This window comes from Oncorhynchus kisutch, linkage group LG1, assembly GCF_002021735.2.
Source record: "Oncorhynchus kisutch isolate 150728-3 linkage group LG1, Okis_V2, whole genome shotgun sequence".
NCBI classification, from domain to species: Eukaryota; Metazoa; Chordata; class Actinopteri; order Salmoniformes; family Salmonidae; genus Oncorhynchus; species Oncorhynchus kisutch.
Genome location: NC_034174.2, coordinates 66223651 through 66251605, shown reverse-complemented (window position 1 = coordinate 66251605; position 27955 = coordinate 66223651). Strand labels below are relative to the sequence as shown.

The following is a 27955-nucleotide window of genomic DNA, read 5'->3' as shown; positions in this document are numbered from 1 at the left end:
CCACCAACAGATGTGCACTCTCATCACTCCACGGGCACAACAGTTACATTAGCATCTCCAGCAGCATACTGAGGGGGAATCACAGAAAGAGAGAGAGGGAGGGGCAGAGAGAGAGAGGGGAGGTAGAGGTTGAGGAGCAGGGGTAAACACTGTCAGTCAGAGAGAGAGAGAGAGAGAGAAAGAGAGTGGACAGTGAGCGCGAGAGATGCTTTACAGAGGAGCTGTGGAGCGAGAAAAAATGTAACAGGCAGATAGAAGGAGGAGCGCAGAAGAGAGACGGAGGAAAACTGCTCTTTTTCTTTCCCCTTCTACATGCTACTATACCTGCTTTCTCACTCTCCTCCCACCTTGCCTCAGACCTTCAATTGTGGGCTGTTCCCTCCCTCCCCTTCTCCCTCTCTGCCTCCTCCTATCGTACACGCTAGCGCTTGCTTTGGGCTGGGAGTGTGGCGCACCTCTCTCTCTCTAATCTCGGGTGGTTTTGTCTCTCGTTGCTCTGCTGCTGCTCTCACAGGGGACTCGTCGCCGGGAAACGGGAATACAAACATGGGAGTGACAGGCAGATTGACTGCGGACATGCTGGGAATGGTAGTGGGATTGAGTGGGAACGCCACTGGATTTCCCCAACAATTCCCTCTCCCTCCCACCGACATGCAGGATTAACCAGGAACACCAGTTGGATTCCCCCAATTCCCATCGGAGGTAGAGAGTATGATTTTCATCCGTGTGTGTGTGTGTGTGTGTGTGTGTGTGAGGAGAGTGGGAATATGGGGCACAAATGAACACGGTGTCTTGTGTGTCTGAGACAGTGCTACAGATGATTGACTCGCCCTTGTCGTTACAGCAGACACCTGCTGGAGCACCTCTGCCTGTATGACTACAACTGGGGAGAAGAGACGTAAAGAGAGATGAGAGAAGAGGCTTATGAGGCTATCCAAGCCTAGGCCAAAATGTGACATTTATTTGAGGATTTTGAAAAAGGTCAAAACTAGAGATTATAAAATAGTATTAGTATATGGCCCTCCCAACTAGAGTGGATTTGAGAATGGGCCCTGTTTGGCTCCTTCTGTTGCTGCTCACACCCCTCCTTTCAGCACAGGTTAGCATAGTTTCTGAATTGGGGACTACAGCCGAGTCAGAGGACCCAACGGCGTCTGTTGTGAGCACTACAGGGGAGCCGGGCACCCCCTACAGCCCCGATCCCTCAGGGTCGGTCACGATCCCCTCGGAAGCCCCAAAGGAGGACTGGACGCCGGCAGAGGTCTTTCTCTACAGCGGGGACTACTCCGTCTTGGGGATAGTGGAGTGCGACCGGGCGTACAGTCTCACGGGCCAGAACGGCCCCCTGCCGCGAGGGTTCTATGGCCCCCTCCGACCGTCCATGGACGCCCTGGCCAACACGGCCAACTTCCTCAACATGATCTTCCAGGCCAGCGACCTGCGGGAGAGCAGTGTGCGGGAGGACATAGAGTGGTACCACGCCATGGTGCGCGCACTTCTGGAGGCCGACCCCCTCATCCGGCAGGCCCTCCTCACCTTTGACGCCGACCCAGCCTCCACCACCCCCCAGCTTGTGCTCCGCGCCTCCCGGAACCCTGCCCCCCCCAGGTACCAGAACATCCTCCTCCAGGACCTCTCTAGCCAATGGGAAAGTCTGCACCTCCCGGCCCCCGCACCCGACGACACCTGGTTCAGCAGTTTCAAGTTTCCCGCCACCTCCAACCAGCCCACCTCGACACTATCTAAAAGAGTCCTCCTCAATGACCTCAGCACCCTGGACACGCCCAAATGGGGGCGGGGTGATAGCTACGTGACCAATCGCAGCGGGGTGCGCTGGGCCAATGGGCCATTCCTAGAGTGTGAGGACGGCCGCTTCCTGCCGGGCTGGCTGCTCACCCTATCCACTTCCTTCTACGGCCTGAAGCCCGACCTCAGCCCTGAGTTTAGGTCAGTCAGGGCCCTGGCTGCATCTAAGATGGCACTCTATTGCTTATAAAGGTTTTGACAAAGTGTCACCCTATTCCCTATATAGTGCACTACTTTTGACCAGGGCGAGTTGGGCGAGGGCCCTGGTCATAAGTAGCACACGACATAGGGAATAGGGTGCCATTTGGACAAACCCATGTCTCTCTCTGTGTCTCATACTGATGACATAATTGATGTAGATAGGTTAAGTACCATCATCAAGGCATATGATGGCCCCAACCCACTACTCCTGCCCCCAGTAGGCTATAATTCACGTTTAGTGCCTGGCTCTCAAAATATCTGGCCCCAGTAGTAGCAGTAGCAGGTGTAGTAGCAGCAGTAGCAGGTGTAGCAGGTGTAGCAGCAGTAGCAGCAGTAGTAGCAGTAGTAGCAGCAGCAGCAGCAGTAGTAGTAGTAGCAGTAGTAGCAGCAGTAGTAGTAGCAGTAGTAGCAGCAGTAGTAGTAGTAGTAGTAGCAGCAGCAGCAGTAGTAGTAGCAGCAGCAGCAGTAGCAGCAGCAGCAGCAGTAGCAGCAGCAGTAGTAGCAGCAGCAGCAGTAGTAGCAGTAGTAGTAGTAGTAGTAGCAGCAGCAGCAGCAGTAGTAGTAGCAGTAGTAGCAGCAGCAGTAGTAGTAGCAGTAGTAGCAGCAGCAGTAGCAGAAGCAGTAGTAGTAGCACCAGCAGCAGTAGTAGCAGTAGTAGTGTAGTAGAAACCAGAGAGCCACACTGGAGATACTTTGATAAGCATTTGAAATAGCAGATATGATTGAATTACCCATTGCTGGAAACCATCTGACATTTCAAAGTAAGTCACTTTTAAAGGCCAAAGAAGTTTATCGAGAGAAAATGTCAAGCTTCAGGCGATATTGTTGAATATGGATGATTCAATTATAATAATAATATATTTGTTCCCATAAAAGGTCCTGTTGTTTATGTTGCTATTTGCTATTTGTTTGTGTCCAGTTAGTTTCCGGGATATTCTCTTTTACTGAAATGGATGTTTCTCTTTGTGTGTGTGTGTGTGTGTGTGCGCGCGCTCTTGTGCCAGGGGTGTAATCCGTGTGGATGTAAACGTACAGGGCCTTGATGTGAACCAGTGTGACACGGGGGACGCTTGGTTTGCCAACACACACCAGTGCAACCGCACCACCATGGAGGTAAAGATCTTCTCAAAACATTTAAGACCTGGAAAAATAGTAATTGAACTCCAAATTGTTGTTGAAATTGTTATCTCTGACCAAGGCCTAGATTCAATCAGATCAAGCGTTAACCGGTGATAGTGTTGGAGCTGTCAAATCGGTCAGCAGCTGCTCTTGATCATTGTCACGAATCCACACCCATCCCACTCGCATTACACTGGGTGTTGACCAGAGGCAATGCCTCCTCTTGACAATCCTTTGCTCCAACGCTTCACTTTGCTTGAAATTTGTATAAAGTAGAGCATTTTTCTGCTGCTCTGCTAGCAGGGTTCTCGCGGCTCACCTTCTCACAATCCCCCACACATTTCTCTGCATGCCCTCATTGAAAATGAATGGGAACACAACTTCTCCTTGTTGGTGAAACCCCCAACGAGAAAGTGTAGGCTACATATACACAATGACGCTCAAATTGAAAATCATTCAACGAAATAATGAGGATTTCTATCACCCTAACCGAGGTCTCACATTCCAGTTTTGGAACTTGTAAACAAGGCTGCATTGGAATTATCTTAATGCAACTCCATGCACTCAATGGCAACGTCTGCTTTAGATATAATGCCAGGAGCCACTTGTGGATGTGACCGCTCTAATGCACTTCCACTTCCGACAATGCCAAAACAACAGCGGATGTCTGCTAAAGCGGATCTGATTGAATAGAGCCCTACATCTCCTAGGACCAAACCTTGAGTGGGCTACTCTGTCACAAGAGACTGCAAAATCTCTAACTGACTAAGCTCAACTCCACGATTTACATTGGAGTTGAGGGTACTGGAGCTCCGACGCCACATAAAATGTTTATTTTATTCAAAACTACTGATTAAATCACCCAAAGAATAGCCCGCAATTACACACAACATTGTTCTGTGTAATTGCGGGCTATTCTTTGGGTGCTAAAATCTGTAGTTTTTGACACGACTACAATACGCCAAGCCCTAACCTATACACTTTTGTAAGTCACCATATAGGCACCATTTAAGTAGAAGTAGTGGGTATTGTTACATCATATGATGCATATAAATACACTCATCAACCCTAACCGCTTTAAATAGGTTTACTCTCTCTCCATCTCCTCCTTTACCTTCACCCCCCAATTTATTCCCCTTCTCTTGTTTGATCATCATCTGTCCTCTCTGACACAATCCTCTCCCTCTCATCCCGCCCTTCTGTGAAAAGATAGCTGTGCTGGGTGGCGGAGGGATGAGCTGCAGGATTAAGATGATAATCCAGCCATGAATGACATCCTTCCCCCAATCCCCATGCACCCATCACTCATCTAACAGACAGAAACAACACAGGAGCACAACCATATCCCAATCTCATCAGCATCATCCCCTCTCTAGTCTCATCCTGTCCCCTCATGGAACATCCAGAGACAGGTCAGAGGTGGAACAAGAGAGAGATTGATTTCCAGGTAGAATGGGATGTTATATTAGAGATGATTTAATTTCCTACAAAAGGAATTAATTGATTAATATCTAATTGTGGGCTAAGGCCTCTTTAAAAAGGGGAAAAGATGGCTTGTATGCTGAAACCATTTTTAAAAAAATGTAATAATGTATTTAAACTATATAATATATCTACACTTAAATCAAGTGATTTGATACCTTTATCTGATTTTTTCAAAAGGCAACAGATGTGTCTTTCACTTTCACTTGTGTGTGTGTTACATACAAATTACTCACCAACTCAATTTTAAATCCATGTAACAGTCAACTAAACAAAATAAAAAAACACCTCTCTCAATCAAAATGACATAATGCAATAAAAATAAATCACACAATGAACCACATTAGATAGACACTAAGTAAGTGAGTCTAGCCATAGAGCAAATATGCCTCTGGAGTGAGCTTGATATGTACATCATGAGGCTTTAAAGTGCAGGTCCATGCTAGGTTTACCAACCGGCTGACTTTTAATGATTTACCATGTACGCCATCTCCATCTGAGAGAATTAAATTGCCTTCATGTCTGCGTTCAATTGAATCCACCGCACATACAAATATTTAACCATTTAAATAGGAACGAGAATACCCCGCCCACCTGAGGATCTGTATTTTTCAGGCATCTATTTCTTGTGTTTGAGGGATGCAAAATCCTCGTCAATTAAATTCCGCTAGATTGATTGCTTTCATTTTGATCCTCCGACTCTTTCATACTCTTGCTTGTGCCTGTCGTTTTTTCCGTTAACGTTACGAAGGTGGAAATGTTTGTTATGAGCTGTCAAACACACCGCGGTAATGGCTGCAATGGGCTACATTGTCTTTCTGTTGAATCTATACGAAAGCTAAAGCGTCGTCAGGGATTTAACACACCGTCTCGACGCGTACATCAGAAAAATGAGAAGAAAGATGACCTTATTTCGATGGTGTTCATTTTTGTGGAATTTTAAAAAGTAATAATTTAATAGACATAGGGAACTGGTCTGTCTACCCAATATAAAGGGTCAAAACTGGCGGAGGAATAAAAATAGCATAAATAGGAAGGTATATCAGTTTCATTTGAGGACCAGGATGTTGACAACTGTGCCATACAGATTGCAAAATAGTTGGGAATAGATTTTTGATGAACCGATTCCATGGTACAGGGTGTATGAGTTGATATATATAAACAACGCAAGATTCAAGACATCGTGCTTTTCAGCTAAAATGATTATATAGAATTCTTGCCACTAACAAAACGTTTAATATTTGGGGCATAAAATCATCGAAGCTCTGCAGATTTTGTTGTGAGGATACAGAATCAATAGACCATTTATTTTGGTATTGCCCTCAGGTAGCCTGTTTCTGGTCAGCCTGTTTCTGGTCTCAGGTTCAGGAATGGCTGAAAATGCATAGCATGGATCTAAAATTGACCATATAAATAGTACTGTTAGGAGATCTGGAGTGACCGTGTCAGTCAATTACTAATACTCTTAGTAAAAGTATTTATCTTCAACTCACAATCTGTGGATTCTATTCGATTATATAGATTGAAAATGTACTTTAAACATCACAGCATAGTTGAAAGATATGTTGCGTAGAAATCCGAAGAGGGTGGTCAGCAGAGATGGATGGGATGGGCTGAGGGAAGCTGAGGGTTGTTAGGTGGAATTGGAGACAACTGGGTGTGTAGTTGTTGTGTGGGAGATAAAAGTAAAACAATTTTTTTAACATAATGAAAAGTATGTTTGAATGACACTGAGGGGCAGTGTTTTTACAACTAATGCCAGTTTGCCTGAGGCTGACGCTGTGCAGGTGTTTGTACACATGCATATACACACACTCTCATTCAAATAAATGCATACAAGAACACACACATACATGTAATAGTGCCAGACATGCACACAAACATATACAGTTGGCATTGCAGTTATGATCTTTGTTGTCTTTGATGTCCTTTGTCCATTTGTTTGTTCTTTTTGTGTATTTTTATGTATTTTTTGCATTGTTTGCTGTTTTCTTCTGTCTTTTTCTTTTTTCTCTTCAGTTCATTCTCTTCGTTGTTGAAGTTCATTCTCTTCGTTGTTGATGCATTGGGGGATTCTTGGGGGCGGGGAATGGAATGAATTGTATTTTTATTCTTTGGGGGACTGTGGGAAGGGTTTCGAATGGTTGAGGGACAGCTATTGGGGAACTTTGGGGGGATCTTGGAGGGTTCGGGTTCACGTTTTTTGGCCTGGTGGGAGATCTGTCAACGTGCCCTTGAGCAGGGCATTGACCCTGGATGCTTCTGTGTGTCGCTCTGAATGGGATGTTGGATGACTGGTATGATGTAGTTGTTGAGCGGCTTCACTGAAAATATATTTTATGTTTCGGATATTCAATAAAAACACTTTTTTTAAATAAAAATAAAAATGTATACAAAAACACTATTTTTGTAAATATATTTTAATACTGTTGAAATGTTTACAAATTAGATGCACTGAAGTGAAACCAACTTCAGAAAATAAAGACTTGAATTATAGTGATATGTCTGATCTCGCAAACAATGTAAATTATGTTTAGATACTGTAGGTGTAATCTAGAGACAAGCGTGTTGATTTTTAATGCGAAGGTATCCTGCTATTGACACACTTGTTGAATTATGCAAGAGAATGTGACAACAACAGTAAAAAATGAGGCGGTCTAGACAGTGCAGGTAGGGTTGACCGAGCAAGTGTCTGGTGGTTGTGGCCCTGTTCCTCCTCTTTGTGTTAATTTACGCATATATGCAAATATGTCTGGTGTATTTATGCAAATGAGGTACATATCATTTTAAAAAATAAATGTATATGAGTGCATTCTAAGAAGAAAAAAAAGTGAAATTTGACAATAAATTGAATATCTGCATTCCCACCAAAATCCCTGAACTCCATTCATTATTTGTCCGTGCCAGTAAAATGATTTTATTTATCAAATCAAATTTCAAATCAAATTTATTTATATAGCCCTTCGTACATCAGCTGATATCTCAAAGTGCTGTACAGAAACCCAGCCTAAAACCCCAAACAGCAAGCAATGCAGGTGTAGAAGCACGGTGGCTAGGAAAAACTCCCTAGAAAGGCCAATACCTAGGAAGAAACCTAGAGAGGAACCAGGCTATGTGGGGTGGCCAGTCCTCTTCTGGCTGTGCCGGGTGGAGATTATAACAGAACATGGCCAAGATGTTCAAATGTTCATAAATGACCAGCATGGTCGAATAATAATAAGGCAGAACAGTTGAAACTAGAGCAGCAGCACAGTCAGGTGGAAGTTGAAACTGGAGCAGCAGCATGGCCAGGTGGACTGGGGACAGCAAGGAGTCATCATGTCAGGTAGTCCTGGGGCATGGTCCTAGGGCTCAGGTCCTCCGAGAGAGAGAAAGAAAGAGAGAAGGAGAGAATTAGAGAACGCACACTTAGATTCACACAGGACACCGAATAGGACAGGAGAAGTACTCCAGATATAACAAACTGACCCCAGCCCCCCGACACATAAACTACTGCAGCATAAATACTGGAGGCTGAGACAGGAGGGGTCAGGAGACACTGTGGCCCCATCCGAGGACACCCCCGGACAGGGTCAAACAGGAAGGATATAACCCCACCCACTTTGCCAAAGCACAGCCCCCACACCACTAGAGGGATATCTTCAACCACCAACTTACCATCCTGAGACAAGGCTGAGTATAGCCCACAAAGATCTCCGCCACGGCACAACCCAAGGGGGGGGGGCGCCAACCCAGACAGGATGACCACAACAGTGAATCAACCCACTCAGGTGACGCACCCCCTCCAGGGACGGCATGAGAGAGCCCCAGCAGGCCAGTGACTCAGACCCTGTAATAGTTTATGTGCTATAACTCAATATCTCATGGATTATAAAAATTCAAAAAAGTTTGGAGTATCTTCATCCATTGTCCAACTGATGCATTTATTAGAATAGTTTAAAAAAACCTTTTAACAATTTTGATGACCGTTGCTATTTTAAGCATGCAATTAGGTCTGTCACTACCTGATGTGGGAGTGCACGTGTACTTAAGTGTGGGCGTGTGTGTGTTACGTGCATGCGTGTTTGTGTGTGTGTGTGCATATGGGATTTCACTGGTATAAAAGGGATAATGCTCTTGGTAGCGAAGCATTACATATCCATTTAGGTTTTAACTTAGATTAACACGGAGGCGAGAGGAGAGCGTCCAAATGGCTGTTTCCTTGACTGAATGCTGCTGTGCTGGGAACCATCATGGTGGAGAAACTAACACCAGGCTGGCTGAGATATGGAACACACTCCATCTCCATTAACTCAAGAACGGCCAAGCATGTCAGTCCAATCAGGCATAGGCAATATAGTCACCTAACTAATAATTCATACCAACAAAGCCCTTTTTACCATAACAAGAGAACATTGTGTTTTTGGCCATTTTTACCCAGAAATGCTGGTATTACAGCAGCAGCAGAGATGATGCCTTGGTTGCATTGGTTTTTCTGACATCCACAGCTGTTTACAGCTGGAAACTTTGCAATGGATGCAGATATGCCAACGAAAAAGTATTGCTTGCATTTAATTAAATCGTTTTTTTATTCCCTAGACCCTATTCATCCTTGGTAATCATGTGCGTAGACTCCGTCTAGCCAATCAGGTTTCAGCCAATTAGGACATTGATCAAAACTCAAACTACTAGCCTCAGGGGATATTTACACCCCTGTCCTTGTACTGTGATGTGAACTCTAACCCCCACTGCTTTTACTACCCTCCAGTGTGAGCCAATCACAGGCCAGGGATTCAGATTGGGCCAGTACTGCTGTCGCTGCAGAGAGGGATACTACAGCCCCCCAATGGACGGTAAAGAAGATACACAGGTTTCATGCCAAATGGCACCCTATTCCCTTTATAGTGCACTACTTTTCACCAGGGCCCATATGCTAGTGCACCATGTAGGGAATAGGGTGCCATTTGGGATGCATACACAATCAAGAACATTTCTATTCAATATTTGTCTAAGAACTTTACTTCATATAAGACCCTGGTCAAGGTGATGTAATCTTTTGACTTGTATGCCAAAAACAGCTCTAAGACAATACTTAAGATTTATTGTCGTCATTGTCCAGCTGTCTTTGTTTCTATCCCCATGCATGTCTAATACAGAAGGTGGTGCTCTGAACGGCAGCGGTGGGGAGGGGGGTGGCGTGTGTTACCCGGCCCTGCCCATCTGTCTCCCCTGTTGGCCGGGCTGCAAGCGCTGCGAGGACGGCACCCCCTGTTGGGTAGAGGAGGACTGGTTCCTCAGAGCCGGGGTGCTGGCCGTCCAGGGCTTCTTCATGCTGCTGGTGTTCATCAGCATGCTGGTGGTCTACCAGTTCAGACGCAGCAGGGTGAGTGAGTTCTAGTGAGTGAGAGGGTCATATTCATTAGGGTACACTGTAGCAAAATGTATAGCAATGGAAATTTGTGTTTCTTGTTGGACAAGTTAAGGTAGTCCCTCCCTGTTGCAGTATGTTTTCTTCCATGTGGTGCCTAATGAATACACCTCTGGAGTAACTCCTCTAACAGTTAAGGTTAATGGTAGAGTCATATGATTCTAGATCTGTGGTTAAGGGCAACTTCTACAACAAGCCATCATTGATGGTTAACTGTGCGGTTTCATCATGAAGTTCTCACTAATCTTCAAGTTTCAAAGTTTATTCGCAGTGCTACTTTAGTCTATACTTACAAGGAAATTGATATCAAGCTCTGTTAAAACTAACAATTAAGTTGTTCCCTCATTCTTTTGAAACACTGTCAGTGCTAGAATATTGCTTCCTTGTATATAGCATATGCTGAAACTCTGCTCTGTGGCTCTATCACAGGTAATCTAGTCATCTTGACGTCTTCTGTCATTACTCATCATAGTCGTTGTCACTCTAGATAAGAAATATGGAAATACCTAACTCTGGGCTCTGTGCTTGAATTTAAAAAGCGTCTCAAAGTAGGAGTGCTGATCTAGGATCAAGTCCTCCCTGTCCATATAATATTATTCATTATGACCTATGAGACCAAACTGATCCTGTATCAGCACTACTCTAAGACTCCTGAATATGAGCCCTGAGTGTCAACATGAATTGAATATCTTAAGCCATGTTCTATGTGACAGCTTATGAATTAATACATTTATCCGATATCAGATGTATGCATACAGTATGGCCAACATACAGGTAACTGACAAAATAAAGAAAACTCCAACATAAGTTGTCTTTAATAGGGCGTTGGGCCACCACGAGCCGCCAGAACAGCTTCCATCCACCTTGGTATAGATTCTACAAGTGTCTGGAACCCTATTGGAGGGATGCGACACCATTCTTCCGCGAGAAATTCCATAATTTGGTGTTTTGTTGATGGAAAACGCTGTCTCAGGCGCCACTCCATAATCTCCCATAAGTGTTCAATTGGGTGGAGATCTGGTGACTGAGACACACACACACTTTAAACCCCCTATACTCCTTTGAGCCCCCTCTTTCAAAGTCACTGAGATCTCTTCTAGCCATGGATGCCAAATTAATGGCCAACTGGGCATGTTTATACAAGCATGATGGAAATGCCCATTTTAATTGCTTAATTAACTCAGAAACCACACCTGTGTGGAAGAACCTGCTTTCAAATACTTTGTACCTCTCCTTTGCTCAAGTTTTTCCTTTATTTTGGCAGTTACCTGTATATCTTCATGTGTTATCGCATTACAGCAGGGGCATTAGTATAATTGTACCTCCCCCTGGCCATTCTTCCTCTACAAGATAGTGCTCCATGGATCTAGTCTCTGCATACATCTAGAGTTAAATGGTTAAACACGGAGCAGCGATGGTCCACAGAGACATCAGAAATCAAAGCACTGTAAGATAAGCACATCATACTGAACCAATCATGTTTCCTCAATTCCTCTCTCTCCCCCTCCCCTCACTTTCCATCTCCCCTTCCACCTCTCTCTCCCTCATCCACCCTTTCCCTCTCTCTGCCTCATCACCCGCATCCTTCTCTCCATCGACCTCTACCTTCCATCTTCTCTGCCCTCCCTCACCCTTTCCCTCGCCCTCACCTTCCCTCTCTCCCACATCCATCCCTCCTCTCTTCCCTCCCTCCATCTCACCTCTCCCCCTTCTCTCTGTCTATCTCACCTATAGAGAATCCGGGCATCAGGTCTCCTGCTGTTAGAGACCATCCTGTTTGGCTCTCTGCTCCTGTACTTCCCGGTGAGTGAGAGTATATGAGCGAGTGAGGGGAGGGAGGGGAAGGTTGCATCCCAAATGGCACCCGTATAGACCCTAGTCAAAAGTAGTGCACTATATAGGGAATAGGGTGCCATCTGGGACGCAACCAATGTATTCGTTGCATTACTCAATGGCCGGCAATAGATTATCGATCACTTGTGTGATTCATTATCTCAATGAAGTAGTCGTTGCAAGACTCACTCATACATGTATCTAGCCTGAATCACTGATCAAAGTATCCCGTTCAAGCCAATGGTAAGTGATGGGGGCATGCCCTTGTAAGTCATGGATCATATTACTTCGCTCGCTAGAACACAAGGTTGAGTTACATATGTGCGATATACACATATTAATGTGTTCCCTTCCTCCGTTCAAATCGGAGGAGCTTTGCTGTATTCCTACTTCACTACGTTAACACAGATGCACTAAAGAAACACCTATGGGGGATTCGGACGCTAAAAGGCAGATACAAAGGTGAAATTCCTTTCAGTCTGCTGTAGCTGTGGCGCATTGGCCCAGACAAAAGGGCAACTGAGGGACAAACTCTCTCATCTCTGTAGGGCATCACCTGGGGTGGTCACACACCGCCCCCTTTAGCCCTCCAGCCATTTGATCTACTTTTGCCGCGGTCACCGACCTAGAGCACACATACAATTACACTCATGTACACACACAGTCATGTACACTGCTCATTTCTGTATACGTTCTGTACTGTTGTATACAGTTGTGATTACTAAGTGCATCGTGTGTCTCCCCTCGAGGTAGGTAGAAATGTTCAATTTGAACACATTATAATCAATTATGCTTCTGTATGATTTGTTATCCACAAAGCCTGTTGCCTATTGTAACTACAAAGACAAGGTAAACTAAGCTCATAGGGAGTGATTTCGCGTGATAGAACATCTGCTAATACCTCTCTCTATCTCTCCCCCTCAGGTTTTCATCCTGTACTTCAAGCCCAGCACCTTCCGATGCATCCTGCTTCGCTGGGTGCGACTTCTGGGCTTTGCCATAGTCTATGGAACAGTAACACTGAAGATATATAGGTCTGTACTACTGCACTCTCTCACTACTACATTTCACGTATCGTCAGTATCACCTCATGTGTATCCCCTCATCATAGTCAGGTCTAACAATATGTTGTGAGATCTGAACTCAGATCAGTTTGTATGCTGTAATGTAATTCAAAATGTGTCAAAAATTGTCTGTATATGTATCTCTCTGTGGAATGAGTAACGTCAAGTCAACTTCCCACACATACAGGGTTCTCAAGGTGTTCCTGTCGCGCACAGCCCAGAGAGTGCCCTACATGTCCAGCATACACCTGCTGAGGTTGCTGGGAGTTATGGTTGTGACCGTCAGCTGGTTCTTGTGTGCGTGGACCGCGGGCGTTCTACAGAACCGTGACCGTAACGTTCCGTTACTGATCATATCGACCACGTCGGATGGTCAGGGCTTCAGCCTCTGTGACCTGGACCGCTGGGACTACATGATGGCCGTGGGTGAGTGGATAACACTAATTGAAAAAGAGGGTTGTTTGTGTTTTCCAGGTGATACAGAGAAAAAAAATCTATATTGAAAAGAGAAACTCCAGCACACGAGCATTCTTGTGTCGACCTCTTGACCAAAACCAAAAATCCAGTAAATGCTACTGTTATCGATTTGGCTTTTTCTGACTTCTTTCAAATAAAAGAACACTGAGCTACAAATCACATTCCTGATTGAGGTCAGGGGTAAAAATCCATTTACAAACGTGATTTTTGAGCTCAAAAACCCAGATAAAAACAACATTACTGCCTGACGCTATTTGTGTATGATAAGAAAATAAACGTTATGTCTGTCTATTTTTTGTCTCAGCCGAGCTGATGTTTCTGTGCTGGGGCAGTTTACTGTGCAGTGCTGTGAAGCCAGTGCCCTCAGCCTTCCACGAGCCTCGCTACATAGGTATCGCCATACACAACGAGCTGCTGCTATCCTCCATGTTCCACCTGCTACGGTAACCAGCGTTTACTGCCTCTAAACAGAGGCAGTAAACCGGGATAACGAATATTATTTATAGTATATAAGCCTACACTAGATGACTGACAGGGGGCAGTGTTTTGAAGCCACCGCACCTCCATCTCGGCACTCCCCAACCATTGTGATAAATATTATTATTCATGTCTATATGTTTTTTTATACAATACGTTTATTTTATTACAGACACAATGCATACTTTAAATTATATTATGTGAGCTAGACGTTAAAAAAAACTTTTAAAAAAACATGTTCCTTATTAAAGTATAATTTTTTTGAAAGTTACTGTGCCCACTCCAACAAAAAATACCTAAATTCATGTAATTTTGTCTTTGAAACATTTAATTCCTATGGAGGACTGCTTCTTCTGGGGAGTGCCAATATGGCCGACCGGTGGCTTCAAAGCCTCTCATTGGCCAATACATAGCATCAGCAATCCAGGGTTTATATACATCACTGAATAAAACATGTTTATTCACCAGGAGAAATGCATATTGTATAGGGACATGTCTTTGTGTTCTATATTTTCCTTAGGTTTGTCATGCCCTCTCTGCATCCTGACTGGATGCTGTTGCTGTTCTTCACCCATACGCATGTCACTATCACTGTGACACTGGCCCTGCTCTTCATACCCAAGGTACACTACCGCTCAAAAGTTTGGGGAAGTCTTAGAAATGTCCTTGTTTTTGAAAGAAAATCACTTTTTTCCCCCATTAAAATAACATCAAATTAATCAGAAATACAGTGTAGACATTAATGTTGTAAATGACTATTGTAGCTGGAAACGGCTGATTTGTTTATGGAATATCTACATAGGCCCATTATCAGCAACCATCACTCCTGTGTTCCAATGGCACGTTGTGTTAGCTATTCCAAGTTTGTAATTTTAAAAGGCTAATTGATCATTAGAAAACCCTTTTGCAATTATGTTAGCACAGCTGAAAACTGTTGTCCTGATTTAAAGAAGCAATAAAACTGGTTTTCAACTAGTTGAGTATCTGGAGCATCAGCATTTGTGGTTTCAATTACAGGCTCAAAATGGCCAGAAACAAAGAATGTTCTCCTGGAACTCGTTAGTATATTCTTGTTCTGAGAAATGAAGGCTATTCCATGTGAGAAATTGACAAGAAAAGGAAGATCTCGTACAACGCTCTGTATTACTCCCTTCACAGAACAGCGTAAACTGCTCTAAGCAGAATAGAAAGAGGAGTGGGAGGCCCCGGTGCACAACTGAGCAAGAGGACAAGTACATGAGTTTGAGAAACAGATGCCTCATAAGTCCTCAACTGGCAGCTGGAGTCGCCTCTTCACTGTTGACGTTGAAACTGGTGTTTTGCGGGTACTATTTAATGAAGCTGCCAGTTGAGGACTTGTGAGGCATCTGTTTTTCAAACTAGACACTCTAATGTACTTGTCATCTTGCTCAGTTGTGCACCAGGGCCTCCCACTCCTCTTTCTATTCTGCGTAGAGCCAGTTTGCGCTGTAGTGTGAAGGGAGTAGTACACAGCGTTGTACGAGATCTTCAGTTTCTTGGCAATTTCTTGCATGGAATAGCCTTCATTTCTCAGAACAAGAATATACTAACGAGTTTCAGGTCTTTGTTTCTGGCCATTTTGAGCCTGTAATCGAACCCACAAATGCTGATGCTCCAGATCCTCAACTAGTCTAAAGACCAGTTTTATTGCTTCTTTAATCAGAACAACAGTTTTCAGCTGTGCTAACATAATTGCAAAAGGGTTTTTGAATGATCAATTAGCCTTTTAAAAGTATAAACTTGGAATAGCTAACACAACGTGCCATTAGAACACATCAGTGATAGTTGCTGATAATGGGCCTCTGTACGCCTATGTAGATATTCCATAAAATAAATCTGCTGTTTCCAGCTACAATAGTCATTTACAACATTAACAATGTATACATTGTATTTCTGATCAATTAGACGTTATTTTAATGGACAAAAAATTTGCTTTTCTTTCAAAAACAAGGATATTTCTAAGTGACCACAAACTTTTGAACGGTAGTGTACATGGCAATTTTCTTCCACAAGCAATATAAGTATAAATCTGAATCTGACACATAATAACTATTGTGTGTGTGTTCTGTAGTTCCTCCATGTTTCGAGGGCGGGGAGAGAGGAGATTGCAGAGGAGGTTTATGAGGATGAGGTGGAATTGCGGCGATCCGGCTCGTACCTCAACAGCAGTTTTACCTCAGCAGTTTGGAGTGACCACAGCTTGGACCCCGATGACATTCGGGTAAAGTCCTTTCCTGGACACTTACTAAGTGACCATTTCTATTCAGGCACTGTCTAGGCCAAGAGGGGGAGAAATTATGAATAGTTTATAAACCTTAGTAAAATAAAACAATAATAAACATTGAATTATTGCTATAACCATTTGCAGGGTCACTTTATACTAATTTAAAACAATTCTAAGTTTCATTATAGACATAGAAAGCCCTGTGTGTATTTCACAATTTGTGGCCTGGCATAGAACTGACCTGTGTTTTCTCCTCCGCCTGCCCCTTTTCTTCTCCCTAAACATGCTCTCCTTGTCCTTAACAATAACTCTTCCCCAACTAACTGTTCCCTATGGTTTTCCCCTCTGCTCACTCATACCAATACCCTCCCTAATTCCCTTTATCCTTCCTTCTCTCTTCCTTTTCACCTGAAACCAGGATGAGCTGAAGAAATTGTATGGTCAATTGGAGGTCCACAAGACCAAGAAGATGACAGCAAACAATCCCCACCTGCAGAAGAAGCGCAGCTCTCGGCGCGGGCTGGGCCGGTCCATCATAAAGCGTATCACTGAGATCCCAGAGTCCATGAGCCGACAGTGTAGCCGTGATGGCAAAGAGGTCAACTTGGGCAGCAGGGATGTTACGCACGCCGAGTCCAGTAAGAGAGCGTCAGATACTTTTAGCGTAAATTACAAAGATCAACCAGTAAAGCAGCCTTCACCAGTGCTGCGTAAATCTCAAAGTGACTATGACTATGTAACCGATAAAGACCCCTCCTTGCACGACTCCATGTTAAGGGCGACTCTAGCTAAGAGATGCTCACAGCGCTCTGAGACAGACTCGTTGTATATGGCACCATTGGTCTATAAGTCGGCCAGTGCCCAAAACCTTACAGTCGATAACAATCTCCTGCTTCCTGGACCTACCAAGCTACACAAGTCACTGAGTTTAGCGCCCAGTAAAACCCACAGTCTGGAAGACACCTCTCGGGTAGGCAGAGATACCGAAGGCGAGCAAGGGCAGTCCCAACAGGATGTCGCTATCAAGGACCAGACCTCAAGTGCCCTTGTGCAATCCCAGTCCTATGACAAGGCCGAAGTGTGTCCCTGGGAGCTTGCGGAGGAACGCCCTGCCAACAAGAACCAGCCACACGTTACCTTTGCTCCCTCTGAGGAAGAACCAGAGAGCCCAGAGGGTTTATCATCACCAATACTAAAACATATTTGCCCCTGGGACCATTTACCAGAAAGTCCTGCTGGGGATTCACAAGGCGGAGAGGCAGAATGTGAGTCCCCGAGACCCCAGGCTCCCATCTCCGCTAGTGTACCTGGGTCCCCAAAGAACACGCGGGTCTTCTCCTTCCGCACTTCCACCCAGAAATGGCTCTCTGTAAAATCTTTTGTAGGATCTGTGGATACAAGCATCAAGGAAAAAGACAAAAAGGAGACAGCAGGAGATACGGTTAAGAAACTGGACTCATTATTACAAAAAAGCCAGGGGAGTGTAGCCACCATCGCCGTTATCGCAGCATTAAAATTAAAAACTCCAAGCATTTCAAGCGCAGAAGTGAAATCACAAAGTGTTTCAAACTTGGAGAAGAAATATAATGTTTCAAGCATAGACAAAAGGACACAGCAAAAAAGAAGTATGACAACAGTAGATGTGAAACCTGCCCTCGTGAAACAGGCTGCAATAAGACTGTCCTCAAGTGATTCCTCTGAAAGAAGTCCTAGGAGAATAGTGGTTGTACAGTCCACTGTCTATCCTTGGGAGTCAGAGGACATGCAAAAGGACAGTATGTATGAAAACGTGTTCATATCAAGCAAAAACACTGCACATAGCACAGCTAAGACTCCTTCCACTCACAGAAGGGGTTGCCAAATTAGGCCTGCTCTGAGTGTTGCCCGATCAGATATTAGCCCATGGGATGTTCCTGCTTCCTCCCAGCAAGCCCCACAGAGACAACAAAGCATCATAGCAGACATCTGCCCATGGGAGGTGGAGGAACCAGAGGAGGATCCAAAAGCACCTGCACGTGTCAGTGTATGTCCTTGGGAATCAGAAGAAGTATTGAAAAGACGGGAGAGTATCCGGGGAGAAGTATGCCCTTCGGAAGCTATTGTTCCCGCCATCCCAATTACTTCAGCGTCCAACCAGTCTGAGAAGAAATCAGAGGGTCTGAACAAGAAACCAACAGACGTATGTCCTTGGGAAACCGATGAAACCCCACAGATTTCTCAAGGCCTAAAACCCCAAGAGAGTGTACGGGTTGATGTCTGCCCTTGGGATGTGGGGGATTCCTTCCCTGAAAAAGTAAAGGTGGCGATTATTTATGAAAATGTTCATCCACAGGAGAACAAGGGATTGCATAAGGCGCCACCAAAATGTCAGGAGACAATACATGCAAATGTCTGTCCATGGGAATCTGAAGAGACCCCAAAATCCCAAGACGGTGTACGGGAGAATGTCTGTCCTTGGAAATCAACGGACATGCCAAGCATTGGGAAGCAAGATGTACAAACAAAAAGCACAGAGCAACCTAAATCTGCCCCTGAAAAACGAAGTGTCCCCATAGCAAAAGCATGTCCATGGGAATTCCCTGACCCACCGAAAGACTTGACAGTACTTTGTCCTTGGGAAAAGGAGGAGAGTCCAATGCCACCCATAGCCATAAAGATCACCAAAGGATCATTTTCCCAGGAGACCACTGTTGCAAAAACCAATATTTGTCCATGGGACATTGGAGACCAAGAAGAGACAGAAGGAAAAGACAGCCCTTGTACAAATGTTTGTCCTTGGGAAACCCAAGGCAGAACTCAAGCTGATCCAAAAAAGACTGACAGCGTTCAAGTAAATATTTGTCCTTGGGAGACTGAGAAACCAGAGCAGCAAGAAAGCACTCCGGCTATTGTCTCCATAGAAATAGGAAAGACTAAAAGACCAGACAGCGCTCTGGCAGATGTTTGTCCTTGGGAAACAGGGGCAACTGATGAGCCAGACAAGACAAAAAGACGAGATGGCACTCAAACGGAGATTGGTCCATGGGAAACTGAGGATCCAAAAATGACAGAGGAGAAAGAGGGTGTCAAAGTTGATGTTTGTCCTTGGGAAACTGGAGAGACTGAAAAGACAAATGGACAAGACAGTACTAAAGCAGATATCTCCAAGGAAACACAAAAAGAGAAAAGACGAGATAGTGTTCGAGTTAATATTTGTCCTTGGGACACTGATGTCCCCAAAGAACCAGAAAATATGAAAAAGCCAGACGGTGTTCGGGCAAATGTTTGTCCATGGGAAACTGGTCCAGCTGAAGAGTCAGAAAAGACTAAAGGCCAGGACAGCACCAAGGCAGACATTCTTCCATGGGAAACTGGTCCAACTGAAGAGTCAGAAAATACTAAAAGCAAGGACAGCACCAAGGCAGACATTTGTCCATGGGAAACTGGTCCAACTGAAGAGTCAGAAAAGACTAAAAGCCAGGACAGCACCAAGGCAGACATTTGTCCATGGGAAACTGGTCCATCTGAAGAGTCAGAAAATACTAAAAGCCAGGATAGCACCAAGGCAGACATTTGTCCATGGGAAACTGGTCCAGCTGAAGAGTCAGAAAAGACAAAAGGCCAGGACAGCACCAAGGCAGACATTCTTCCATGGGAAACTGGTCCAGCTGAAGAGTCAGAAAATACTAAAAGCCAGGACAGCACCAAGGCAGACATTTGTCCATGGGAAACTGGTCCAGCTGAAGAGTCAGAAAAGACAAAAGGCCAGGACAGCACCAAGGCAGACATTCTTCCATGGGAAACTGGCCCAGCTGAAGAGTCAGAAAAGACTAAAAGCCAGGACAGCACCAAGGCAGACATTTGTCCATGGGAAAGTGGTCCAGCTGAAGAGTCAGAAAATACTAAAAGCCAGGACAGCACCAAGGCAGACATTTGTCCATGGGAAACTGGTCCAGCTGAAAAGTCAGAAAAGACTAAAAGCCAGGACAGCACCAAGGCAGACATTTGTCCATGGGAAACTGGTCCAGCTGAAGAGTCAGAAAAGACTAAAAGCCAGGACAGCACCAAGGCAGACATTTGTCCTTGGGAGACCGGGGATCCTATAGAACCAGAGAAGATAAAAAAGCAAGAAAGTGTTCGAGAAGACGTTTGCTCATGGGAAACTGATGAACCAGAAAAGTCTGCAGAGAAAGAGGAAACTATGATTGCCAGTGGCATACAGGACATCACAGAGACCCAGGGTGCACTCTCTATGGAAGAGGGTGACGCTGCAGAACCTGTAGCCGGCAGCACACAGACGGCAGAGGCAGCCAAAGCTAATATGCCCCTGGCTCGGCGTGATGCTATGTGCCCTTGGGAGATGGAAGGGACCAAATCACCATCATCCCCGTCATCCATCACAGAACACGACAATAACTCTGACGTTTTTACATGGGAGCCTGAAAACATTCTTGAAGAGGAAGAGGAAGAGGAGGAAGACGATGCCGAGAGTGCTGCTGAAGCCTTCGTCTTCCCATCCGACTTGTAAACGCCAAGACTATCAATTACTGGCTAGAACAAGAATGGTCTCAGTGGGTTGTTGCACCCGATTCACTGACTGGGTCACTGTGCAAAGCTGTCCCATAGCAGGGGGGGGTAATGAATCGGACATGACCTTTGCAAACCTGAATGTAGCAAAGGCCCCTGGACTGTCCATCCATAACACTCCCCAGAAAAACACTGCTCCACAAGCAATACACCCCTGGGCCAGGATCTGCAAATGCTCTGCCCACCAGAGGTACATTTACCCTCCCAGGTTCTCAATCAGAGAAAGCTTCTGGATGCAGTCCCTCTTCTTCTTACCACTTTGACCCCTTTTAGAAATGTATATTGTTTTCGGTCTTTCTGTGTTTAAGTGACAATGGGCTCTTCTGTATCACACAGTTAAAACCCCATCGCCATGGATGTGAAAGGTTGACAATGTGTTTAAATAACAGCCTGAGCTTGACGAAGCTGGCGATAACTCCTTATAGACACACAGGGAAATAATCTACACCAGACCAGTGCTCCTTCAGGTTAACCTGGAAGCACATCCAGCATTTTTGTAAATCACCGATTACAATGGTGGTGATGCATGTCCTTTTGTTGCCTGCTATAAACACATTCCAAACAATTTAAGGACAGCTTTCCAGCTGTAATATAAATCTGTGCTTTTTCAAAGTCAATTGTGTCAATTACAAAGTCGTGGCTACAAGGATATCAAATGTAATGTCAGTAATGTGGATCAACAACATGATCATGTCCCCACAGACACAGAGCTAATATTAATAATACATCTAACTTTAACAGAGAACTTAAATCATACTAATTCAATACTGACTTGTGAAGAACTAGCTATGATCTGTTCTTTTGAATCATTTACAATACCAATTTTATTAAAGAAGAATAAATACATGAATTCATATTTAAACATTTAAAAAAGGTAGATCTACACTTTGAGGAGAATGCAAGACCAAACCTTTTTTCACATTTATTTTTTTAAAGCATACAACTCAATTTGGAAACAGTTGCCCTAAAAAGAACTGCACCCCAGTATAGTCCTGTTAAAACTGTACATAAGGCCATTGTCATTGATTTATTCACCATTTCCATGCTTTATTTACCAAATGTATCCATCCATCTTGGCCACATCTCCGCATTCAGTGAAAATTAAAGTTTGTGCGGTGGTGATATCATGTTATTCGCAATGGACTAACTTCGTTTTGTGAGCGTTTTTTGAATGGGTTTGCTGTCTTTTTGTTAAGTAGAATGAAACACCATCATTACACAATGCATCCTTTGTGTACGCAAGTTGAAAGTGATTTCTGTTGATTTCAGTTATTTTTGTATGTTTTGCCTATGAAAAGTACAGATTATTCAGATATAAAATGTACATTCACTGAAATCAAAAAGGTATGAAAAAAAGAGATGGGACATTTTATTTTTGTATTCTTTAAATTAACATGTAATATATTCACCATTGAAATAAACCATACAATCTGTACAGATCTGGACAATATGAATTATTATTGTTTTAGATGTAACGAACAACAGTGCATTTTTATATAAAAAGGCAGAAAACTAAATGTAGCTTCATGATGTTTTCTTTAAAAAAATGGAATGTTAATTTTAACAGTTGATTTTGAGTCTGTATTTGTTGGCCCAGAATTATAGCTCCCACCTGTGGTCTATTTGTGCCACTGCACAGCCTTAGGCTTGGGCACTTCATAGTTGAGCCCCTCGAATTCCTCGCCTGGCTTGAGCTCCGGGCCAAGGATCATAACAGTCTGAAACGGAGGAAATAAAAGCCAGTGAGCAGAAATTACAACCAGACAAATGGGCGCTCATATTAGCTTGTGTGTACCATACTAAGAACACTGAGTGAGGAAATCTAAGGCCAGTCCTAAAACTGTCTGGAGACAAAACACATATGGTAAATAAGTTGCAGTACATTACAAATCATTTAAAGTCCATTCAGGTAATGAACTGAAAATGTATTCAGGAATTTCATTAGTTCACTAATAACTTTCTAATCAACCCTTTGGTAAACAGTGTCAAAGGGGCACATCAGCACTTTTTAACCTCATTCATTTGTGAAGTGGCCCTTTAATCAGAAAACTTGCCATAGACTCATATGAATGGTCACCTTGACGATGGGTTCCTTCACCGGGGCCCAGGCTGGTTCTATCTTGCCATGTAACCTCCACATGCCGTAATGGTTGACAAGGTGCCTCTCCAGAACCAGGTACTCCAGCACATCCCTGGGCTCCTCTTCGCTCCCCATCATTAGTCTGCCGAAGCGGTCGTAGACGGCCAAGGTCTAACCCCCAGAACAGACAGGTTAACAATTTAGGAATGATGTTAATTCAGGTAACACAACCCTTAGAGGATTACGGTGACACAATGATGTAGCCATGAGTGGGACAGATTCAGGGGTCCGGAAATGCCACCGCAGCGTCTTGTAGCGGTTCCCCCTCACCATCTCCTGCACAGGATGGACAGACAGTGAGCTAATGCCATCTAAGCTAAAAGAGCATCCCAAAGACAAAGACAAGTAACTTATAGGTTACAAGTATAATTAACATTTTATCATACTATTTCTTAGTAAAATACCTGGTTATTTCTGTACCGTAAAATTAAGTACAATAGGCTTGGGCAATAGAGACCACGTGAGGTCGGTATGTGCTAGTCCACTACTTATAACTAAGAAATGTCAAATAAATTATATCCAATTCAGGGCTGCAGCTATGAATTTGGTTTGCTAACTGGCTAGATGTCGTCAAGATCAAGCGTCTCGCTTACAGCAGGGATATTCAATTCCCTCCTGGATCAAGAGCCCGGTTGCCTAAATTGTTTTGAGCATTTAAAAAACAGAGCCACATGTGTGCACTTGCATACCACAGTATGATACAGAAACGGTATGACAATCCATATACCGCCCAACACTAAAGTGCAACCACACAAACACACTATTTGCAGCAGAAGCAGCCATTTTTATAACATCATGATAACACTGGGATTGTATCAGTGCAAATAGAACTGAGTATAAATATACATGATGAAATAAATACCTGTTTATACAACACACAGGCTAACAGTTAAAGAAAGTGTACTGGTGATGGTGACAACTGCCTGAAGGAGGGAGAATTTACAGGTTAACATCTTTCTGTCACAAGGGAGTGATACGCTTAAAAGAGCGACTGCCCCCAAAAAGCAACATCTTGATTTGATAGCGACCTGTGGCAGCGATGAGCCAAAAACATTTATTCTGGTGTCAAAATTTACTAAAGTGTAAATAGGATTATTTCGGTCATAAAATAAGTCGTCTCGACCAAAACTGAGATTTGCGAGATAGCAAAAAATGGTATATCACGGAATAAAGGGTACTGTAACAGTTTTCCTTGGGTTGTGTTTATTTCAAACCTGCCCACATACCCAAAGCTGGCAGCACCCAAGTAATCATCCATTTTGAGCGCAGCTGCACACAACCAGATTTTAATGCCCATAGTCAATTTGGTTTGACATTCAATATACCTATGGAGCTAGTTAGGGACCATCGGTAAAATACACACTGTACAGTACATTCAGACTTGACTTTTTCAACATTTTGCTACGTTAGATACAGCCTTATTCTAAAATTGATTAAATTGTTTCTTCCCCCTCAATCTACACACAATACCTCACAATGACAAAGCAAAAACAGGTTCAGAAGTTTTTGCAAGTGTATAAAAAATAAAAACCTGAAATATCACATTTACATAAGTATTCAGACCCTTTACTCAGTTGAAGCAACTTTGGCAGTGATTACAGCCTGGAGTCTTCTTGGGTATGACGCTACAAGCTTGGCAATCCTGTATTTGGGGACTTTCTCCCATTCTTCTCTGCAGATCCTCTCAAGCCCTGTCAGGTTGGATGGGGAGCATCACTGCACAGCTATTTTTAGGTCTCTCCAGAGATGTTTGATCGGGTTCAAGTCCGGGCTCTGGCTGGGCCACTCAAGGACATTCAGAGACTTGTCCCGAAGCCACTCCTGCGCTGTCTTGGCTGTGTGCTTAGGGTCCTTGTCCTATTGGAAGGTGAACCTTCGCTCCAGTCTGAGGTCCTGAATGCTCTGGAGAAGGTTTTCATCAAGGATATCTGTACTTTCCCCGTTCATCTTTCCCTCTATCTTGACTTGTCTCCCAGTCCCTGCAGCTGAAAAACAACCCCACAGCATGCTGCCACCACCATGCTTCACCGTAGGGATGGGGCCAGGTTTCCTCTAGATGTGACGCTTGTGCCAAAGAGTTCAATCTTGGTTTCATCAGACCCGAGAGTCTTGTTTCTCATGGTCTGAGAGTCCTTCAGGCAAACTCCAAGCGGGCTGTCATGTGCCTTTTACTGAGGAGTGGCTTCCGTCTGGCCACTCTACCATAAAGGCCTGATTGGTCGAGTGCTGCAGAGATGGTTGTCCTTCTGGAAGGTTCTCCCAGCTCCACAGAGGAACTCTGGAGCTCTGTCAGAGTGACCTTCAGGTTCTTGATCACCTCCCTGACCAACGCCCTTCTCCCCCGATTACTCAGTTTGACCAGGAGGCTAGCTCTAGGAATAATCTTGGTGGTTCCAAACTTCTTCCATTTAAGAATGATGGAGTCCACTGTGTTCTTAGGGATCTTCAATGCTGCAGACATTTTTTGGTACCTTTCCCAGGTCTGTGCCTGGACACAATCCGGTCTCGGGAGCTCTACAGACAATTCCTTCGACTTCATGGCATGGTTTTTGCTCTGATATACACTGTCAATTGTGGGACCTTATATAGACAGGTGTGTGCCTTTCCAAATCATATCCAATCAATGGAATTTACCACAGGTGAACTCCAATCAAGTTGTAGAAACATCGCAAGGATGATCAATGGAAACAGGATGCATCTGAGCTCAATTTCAATTATTATAATTTTTTTAACGTTTTGACTTTGTTGTTATGGGGTATTGTATGTAGATTGATGAGAAAAAATATATATATAATCAATTTAAGAATAAGGCTGTAATGTAACAAAATGTGGAAAAGGTAAAGGGGTCTGAATACTTTCCGAATGCAATGTACATGGGACAATATTTTAAATGTCCATAGCTCCTTATTTAAATAACAAACTATAAATTGTAGAAATTGATTTACAAATATTAAAAGCATTTGAGACATCTAAAAGATGCGCAATATGAAAATATTGTCCCCTTTACATTGTGTCATTTATTGACGGTCCCTAACTAGCCCCAGAGATAGGCTATCCAATGTCAAACCAATTTCGCCACGGACACACTAGTCAGCTGAAGCTAATTGGCAAAAGAAGTTGGCTAGCACTAGCTAGCCTAGGTGACTTCAAGACAAGACCTGGTTAGACTGTTTCAATCTGTTTCAATCTAGAAGGCCGAGTGACTAACTGTGTACTGTTTTGGCAGAGTGAATGTACAAACACTTACCATGTGCGAACACACAAAAGACACCCACATTAACCCCCCCGCTGCATTTTCTTAATGACCAAGCCGAAAAACTAGGCCAAATCAGGTAGTTCAGATTGACAAACAAGATTAGCCTAAACAGACTTTCACAGCAAGCTATATCAGTGAAAGGAATATATCCATTATGACCAGTGAGTCACTATCTCACTTCCATTAGAAATGCCTCACTGGAATAACTTGGGACACCACACACCCCTTTCACAGATCATCTTTGCCTGGTAGCCAAGAGTGTAAGCAGGATAGGGAGCAGTTGATTTGGGTCATATGAGAGTGAGTGTATCTCTTACTGTGTGAGAGCGTTGTGCGCGTCAATGAAGATCTCCTGAGCTTTCACTGGGAACGCCTTTGTGGTGAACTCAGCGTCATGCTCTTTGATCTTGCGTATCCTGCAGTGGAGAGAAGGTTTGGTGTTCCCACTTTAAACGAACTACAACTTTTAAGCCTTCATAAACCCTTTACAAGGCTTTCATGAATGGACTATAAAATCTTTATAAGTTTGTTTAAAGTGTGACCGGGTTTGTTTCAACGCCAAAGACGTTAATGCAATATAAGAGAGAAATAGGTACTCAGTCTAAGTCTAATGGAGAGTAAGAATATCTAACAAGTACATGACAGACAGTCTTTGCTAGCTGGGAGTATTTGAGTGTGTGTGAAAGATAAGGAACGAACGCTCAATATCCTACAAAAATATAAATGTTAGAGTGTGACCCAGGAAGACTGTCTTACGCTAGCTGGGAGGCTAGCTGATCTGTTCTGTGCGCTGTTTCAGGCCCTCTTTTGACAGACTGGAGAGACGAGCATCACCTTCTGGGGGGATATACGGGTCAAACACTCCCGCTGTGGTAGTGGAAAGGAGAGAGATATTGGTTATTGTGACTACGTATATTATAAGCTTCATTGTAACAGTGGCAACCCTCTTAACTTTGATTCTGTGTACAACAAACGGAAGGTTTGAACTTTAAGATAACCATAATGCATATGGCTGATACTGTACCGGTCTAGCTCGCTTTGAGAACAAGTCTACAACATATCTTCTCAAAATGGCTGTCAGTCTTACACTACTGATGATATGCAGTAATCAGCAGTAGTGTCAGACTGTCTGACATTTTGAAAAGTGTATACGCACATAAACAGGTCTGTACCAGTGCAGGCGATGTTGATGTCTCTCTCCATGTACTCCTGCCACTCTGGCTTTGGCCTCCTGATCTGCCGACGCTGCTGCCTTTCCTTTTATCCCCACTGCGGGGGTAGCGCTTCTTGGTCCTTATCGGGACAACAAAGGGCAGGGGATACCGTACCTCCAGCGAAGCCTCTGCATTCTGCATGAGGGAAACGCAGGTGGATTAGATAAGAAATCATGGAGTACCAGTCTATGCATAAAGGTTATAGCAGAATTTGTTAATGTGGTTTGCAATTCATGGAGATTAGAGATTTGCACATCGTTATTATTGTATGGTTGATATCATAATATGATGGTACATTCGAGTAAATTTTCGTTTATTCATTTAATTGAACAAACAACTTGGTTTGGGAGATAAATACAAAAATGCTAGTCAAAGAGACTGAAGTAAACTGTTATAAAATGCAATTATGACATCTTATTAAGTTACATGTATTTTAGGTTGGCTACGGTGATTGATTAATGAGTATAGACTAGCTAGGTAGTTAAACTGGTTTAAAACTCAGTTGAGTTGCCTTCCAGAAAGATCTGCTTGCTGGGTTGAGCTAGGTTAACTTAGCTAGCCACTGCTGATTATAAACCTACAGCTTTCCGTGGCATTTTCTGGGGCTGAGCAGTCAATATTTCAACGAATTATGTGTCATTTATAGCTAATGTAATCAAAATTCTCTA

General features: G+C 43.7%; 1 protein-coding gene and 1 pseudogene across 1 annotated transcript; one reads left to right on the top strand and one right to left on the bottom strand.

Annotated features, from left to right (window-relative positions):
• Positions 1-158: 158 nt before the first annotated feature.
• Positions 159-22109, top strand: LOC109875380 (probable G-protein coupled receptor 158). Its single transcript, XM_031830417.1, has 12 exons — positions 159-702; positions 845-1947; positions 3012-3120; positions 9356-9440; positions 9744-9970; positions 11750-11818; positions 12773-12882; positions 13100-13338; positions 13694-13832; positions 14387-14489; positions 15959-16108; positions 16530-22109. Exons 2-12 carry the CDS (start codon positions 1016-1018, stop codon positions 20616-20618), a joined length of 6252 nt encoding a protein of 2083 aa, XP_031686277.1. The 5' UTR covers positions 159-702; positions 845-1015; the 3' UTR covers positions 20619-22109.
• LOC109876235 (39S ribosomal protein L45, mitochondrial-like) lies at positions 22032-27955 on the bottom strand (annotated as a pseudogene).

What these genes read in the sequence shown, in the direction of transcription:
- LOC109875380 (XM_031830417.1), top strand. Translation starts at nt 1,016, where the DNA reads ATGGCCCTCCCAACTAGAGTGGATTTGAGAATGGGCCCTGTTTGGCTC. An exon ending in CTACAGCCCCCCAATGGACG is followed by an intron (nt 9,441 to 9,743) that starts GTAAAGAAGATA and finishes TGTCTAATACAG; the next exon opens with AAGGTGGTGCTCTGAACGGC. An exon ending in TCCATGTTCCACCTGCTACG is followed by an intron (nt 13,833 to 14,386) that starts GTAACCAGCGTT and finishes TATTTTCCTTAG; the next exon opens with GTTTGTCATGCCCTCTCTGC.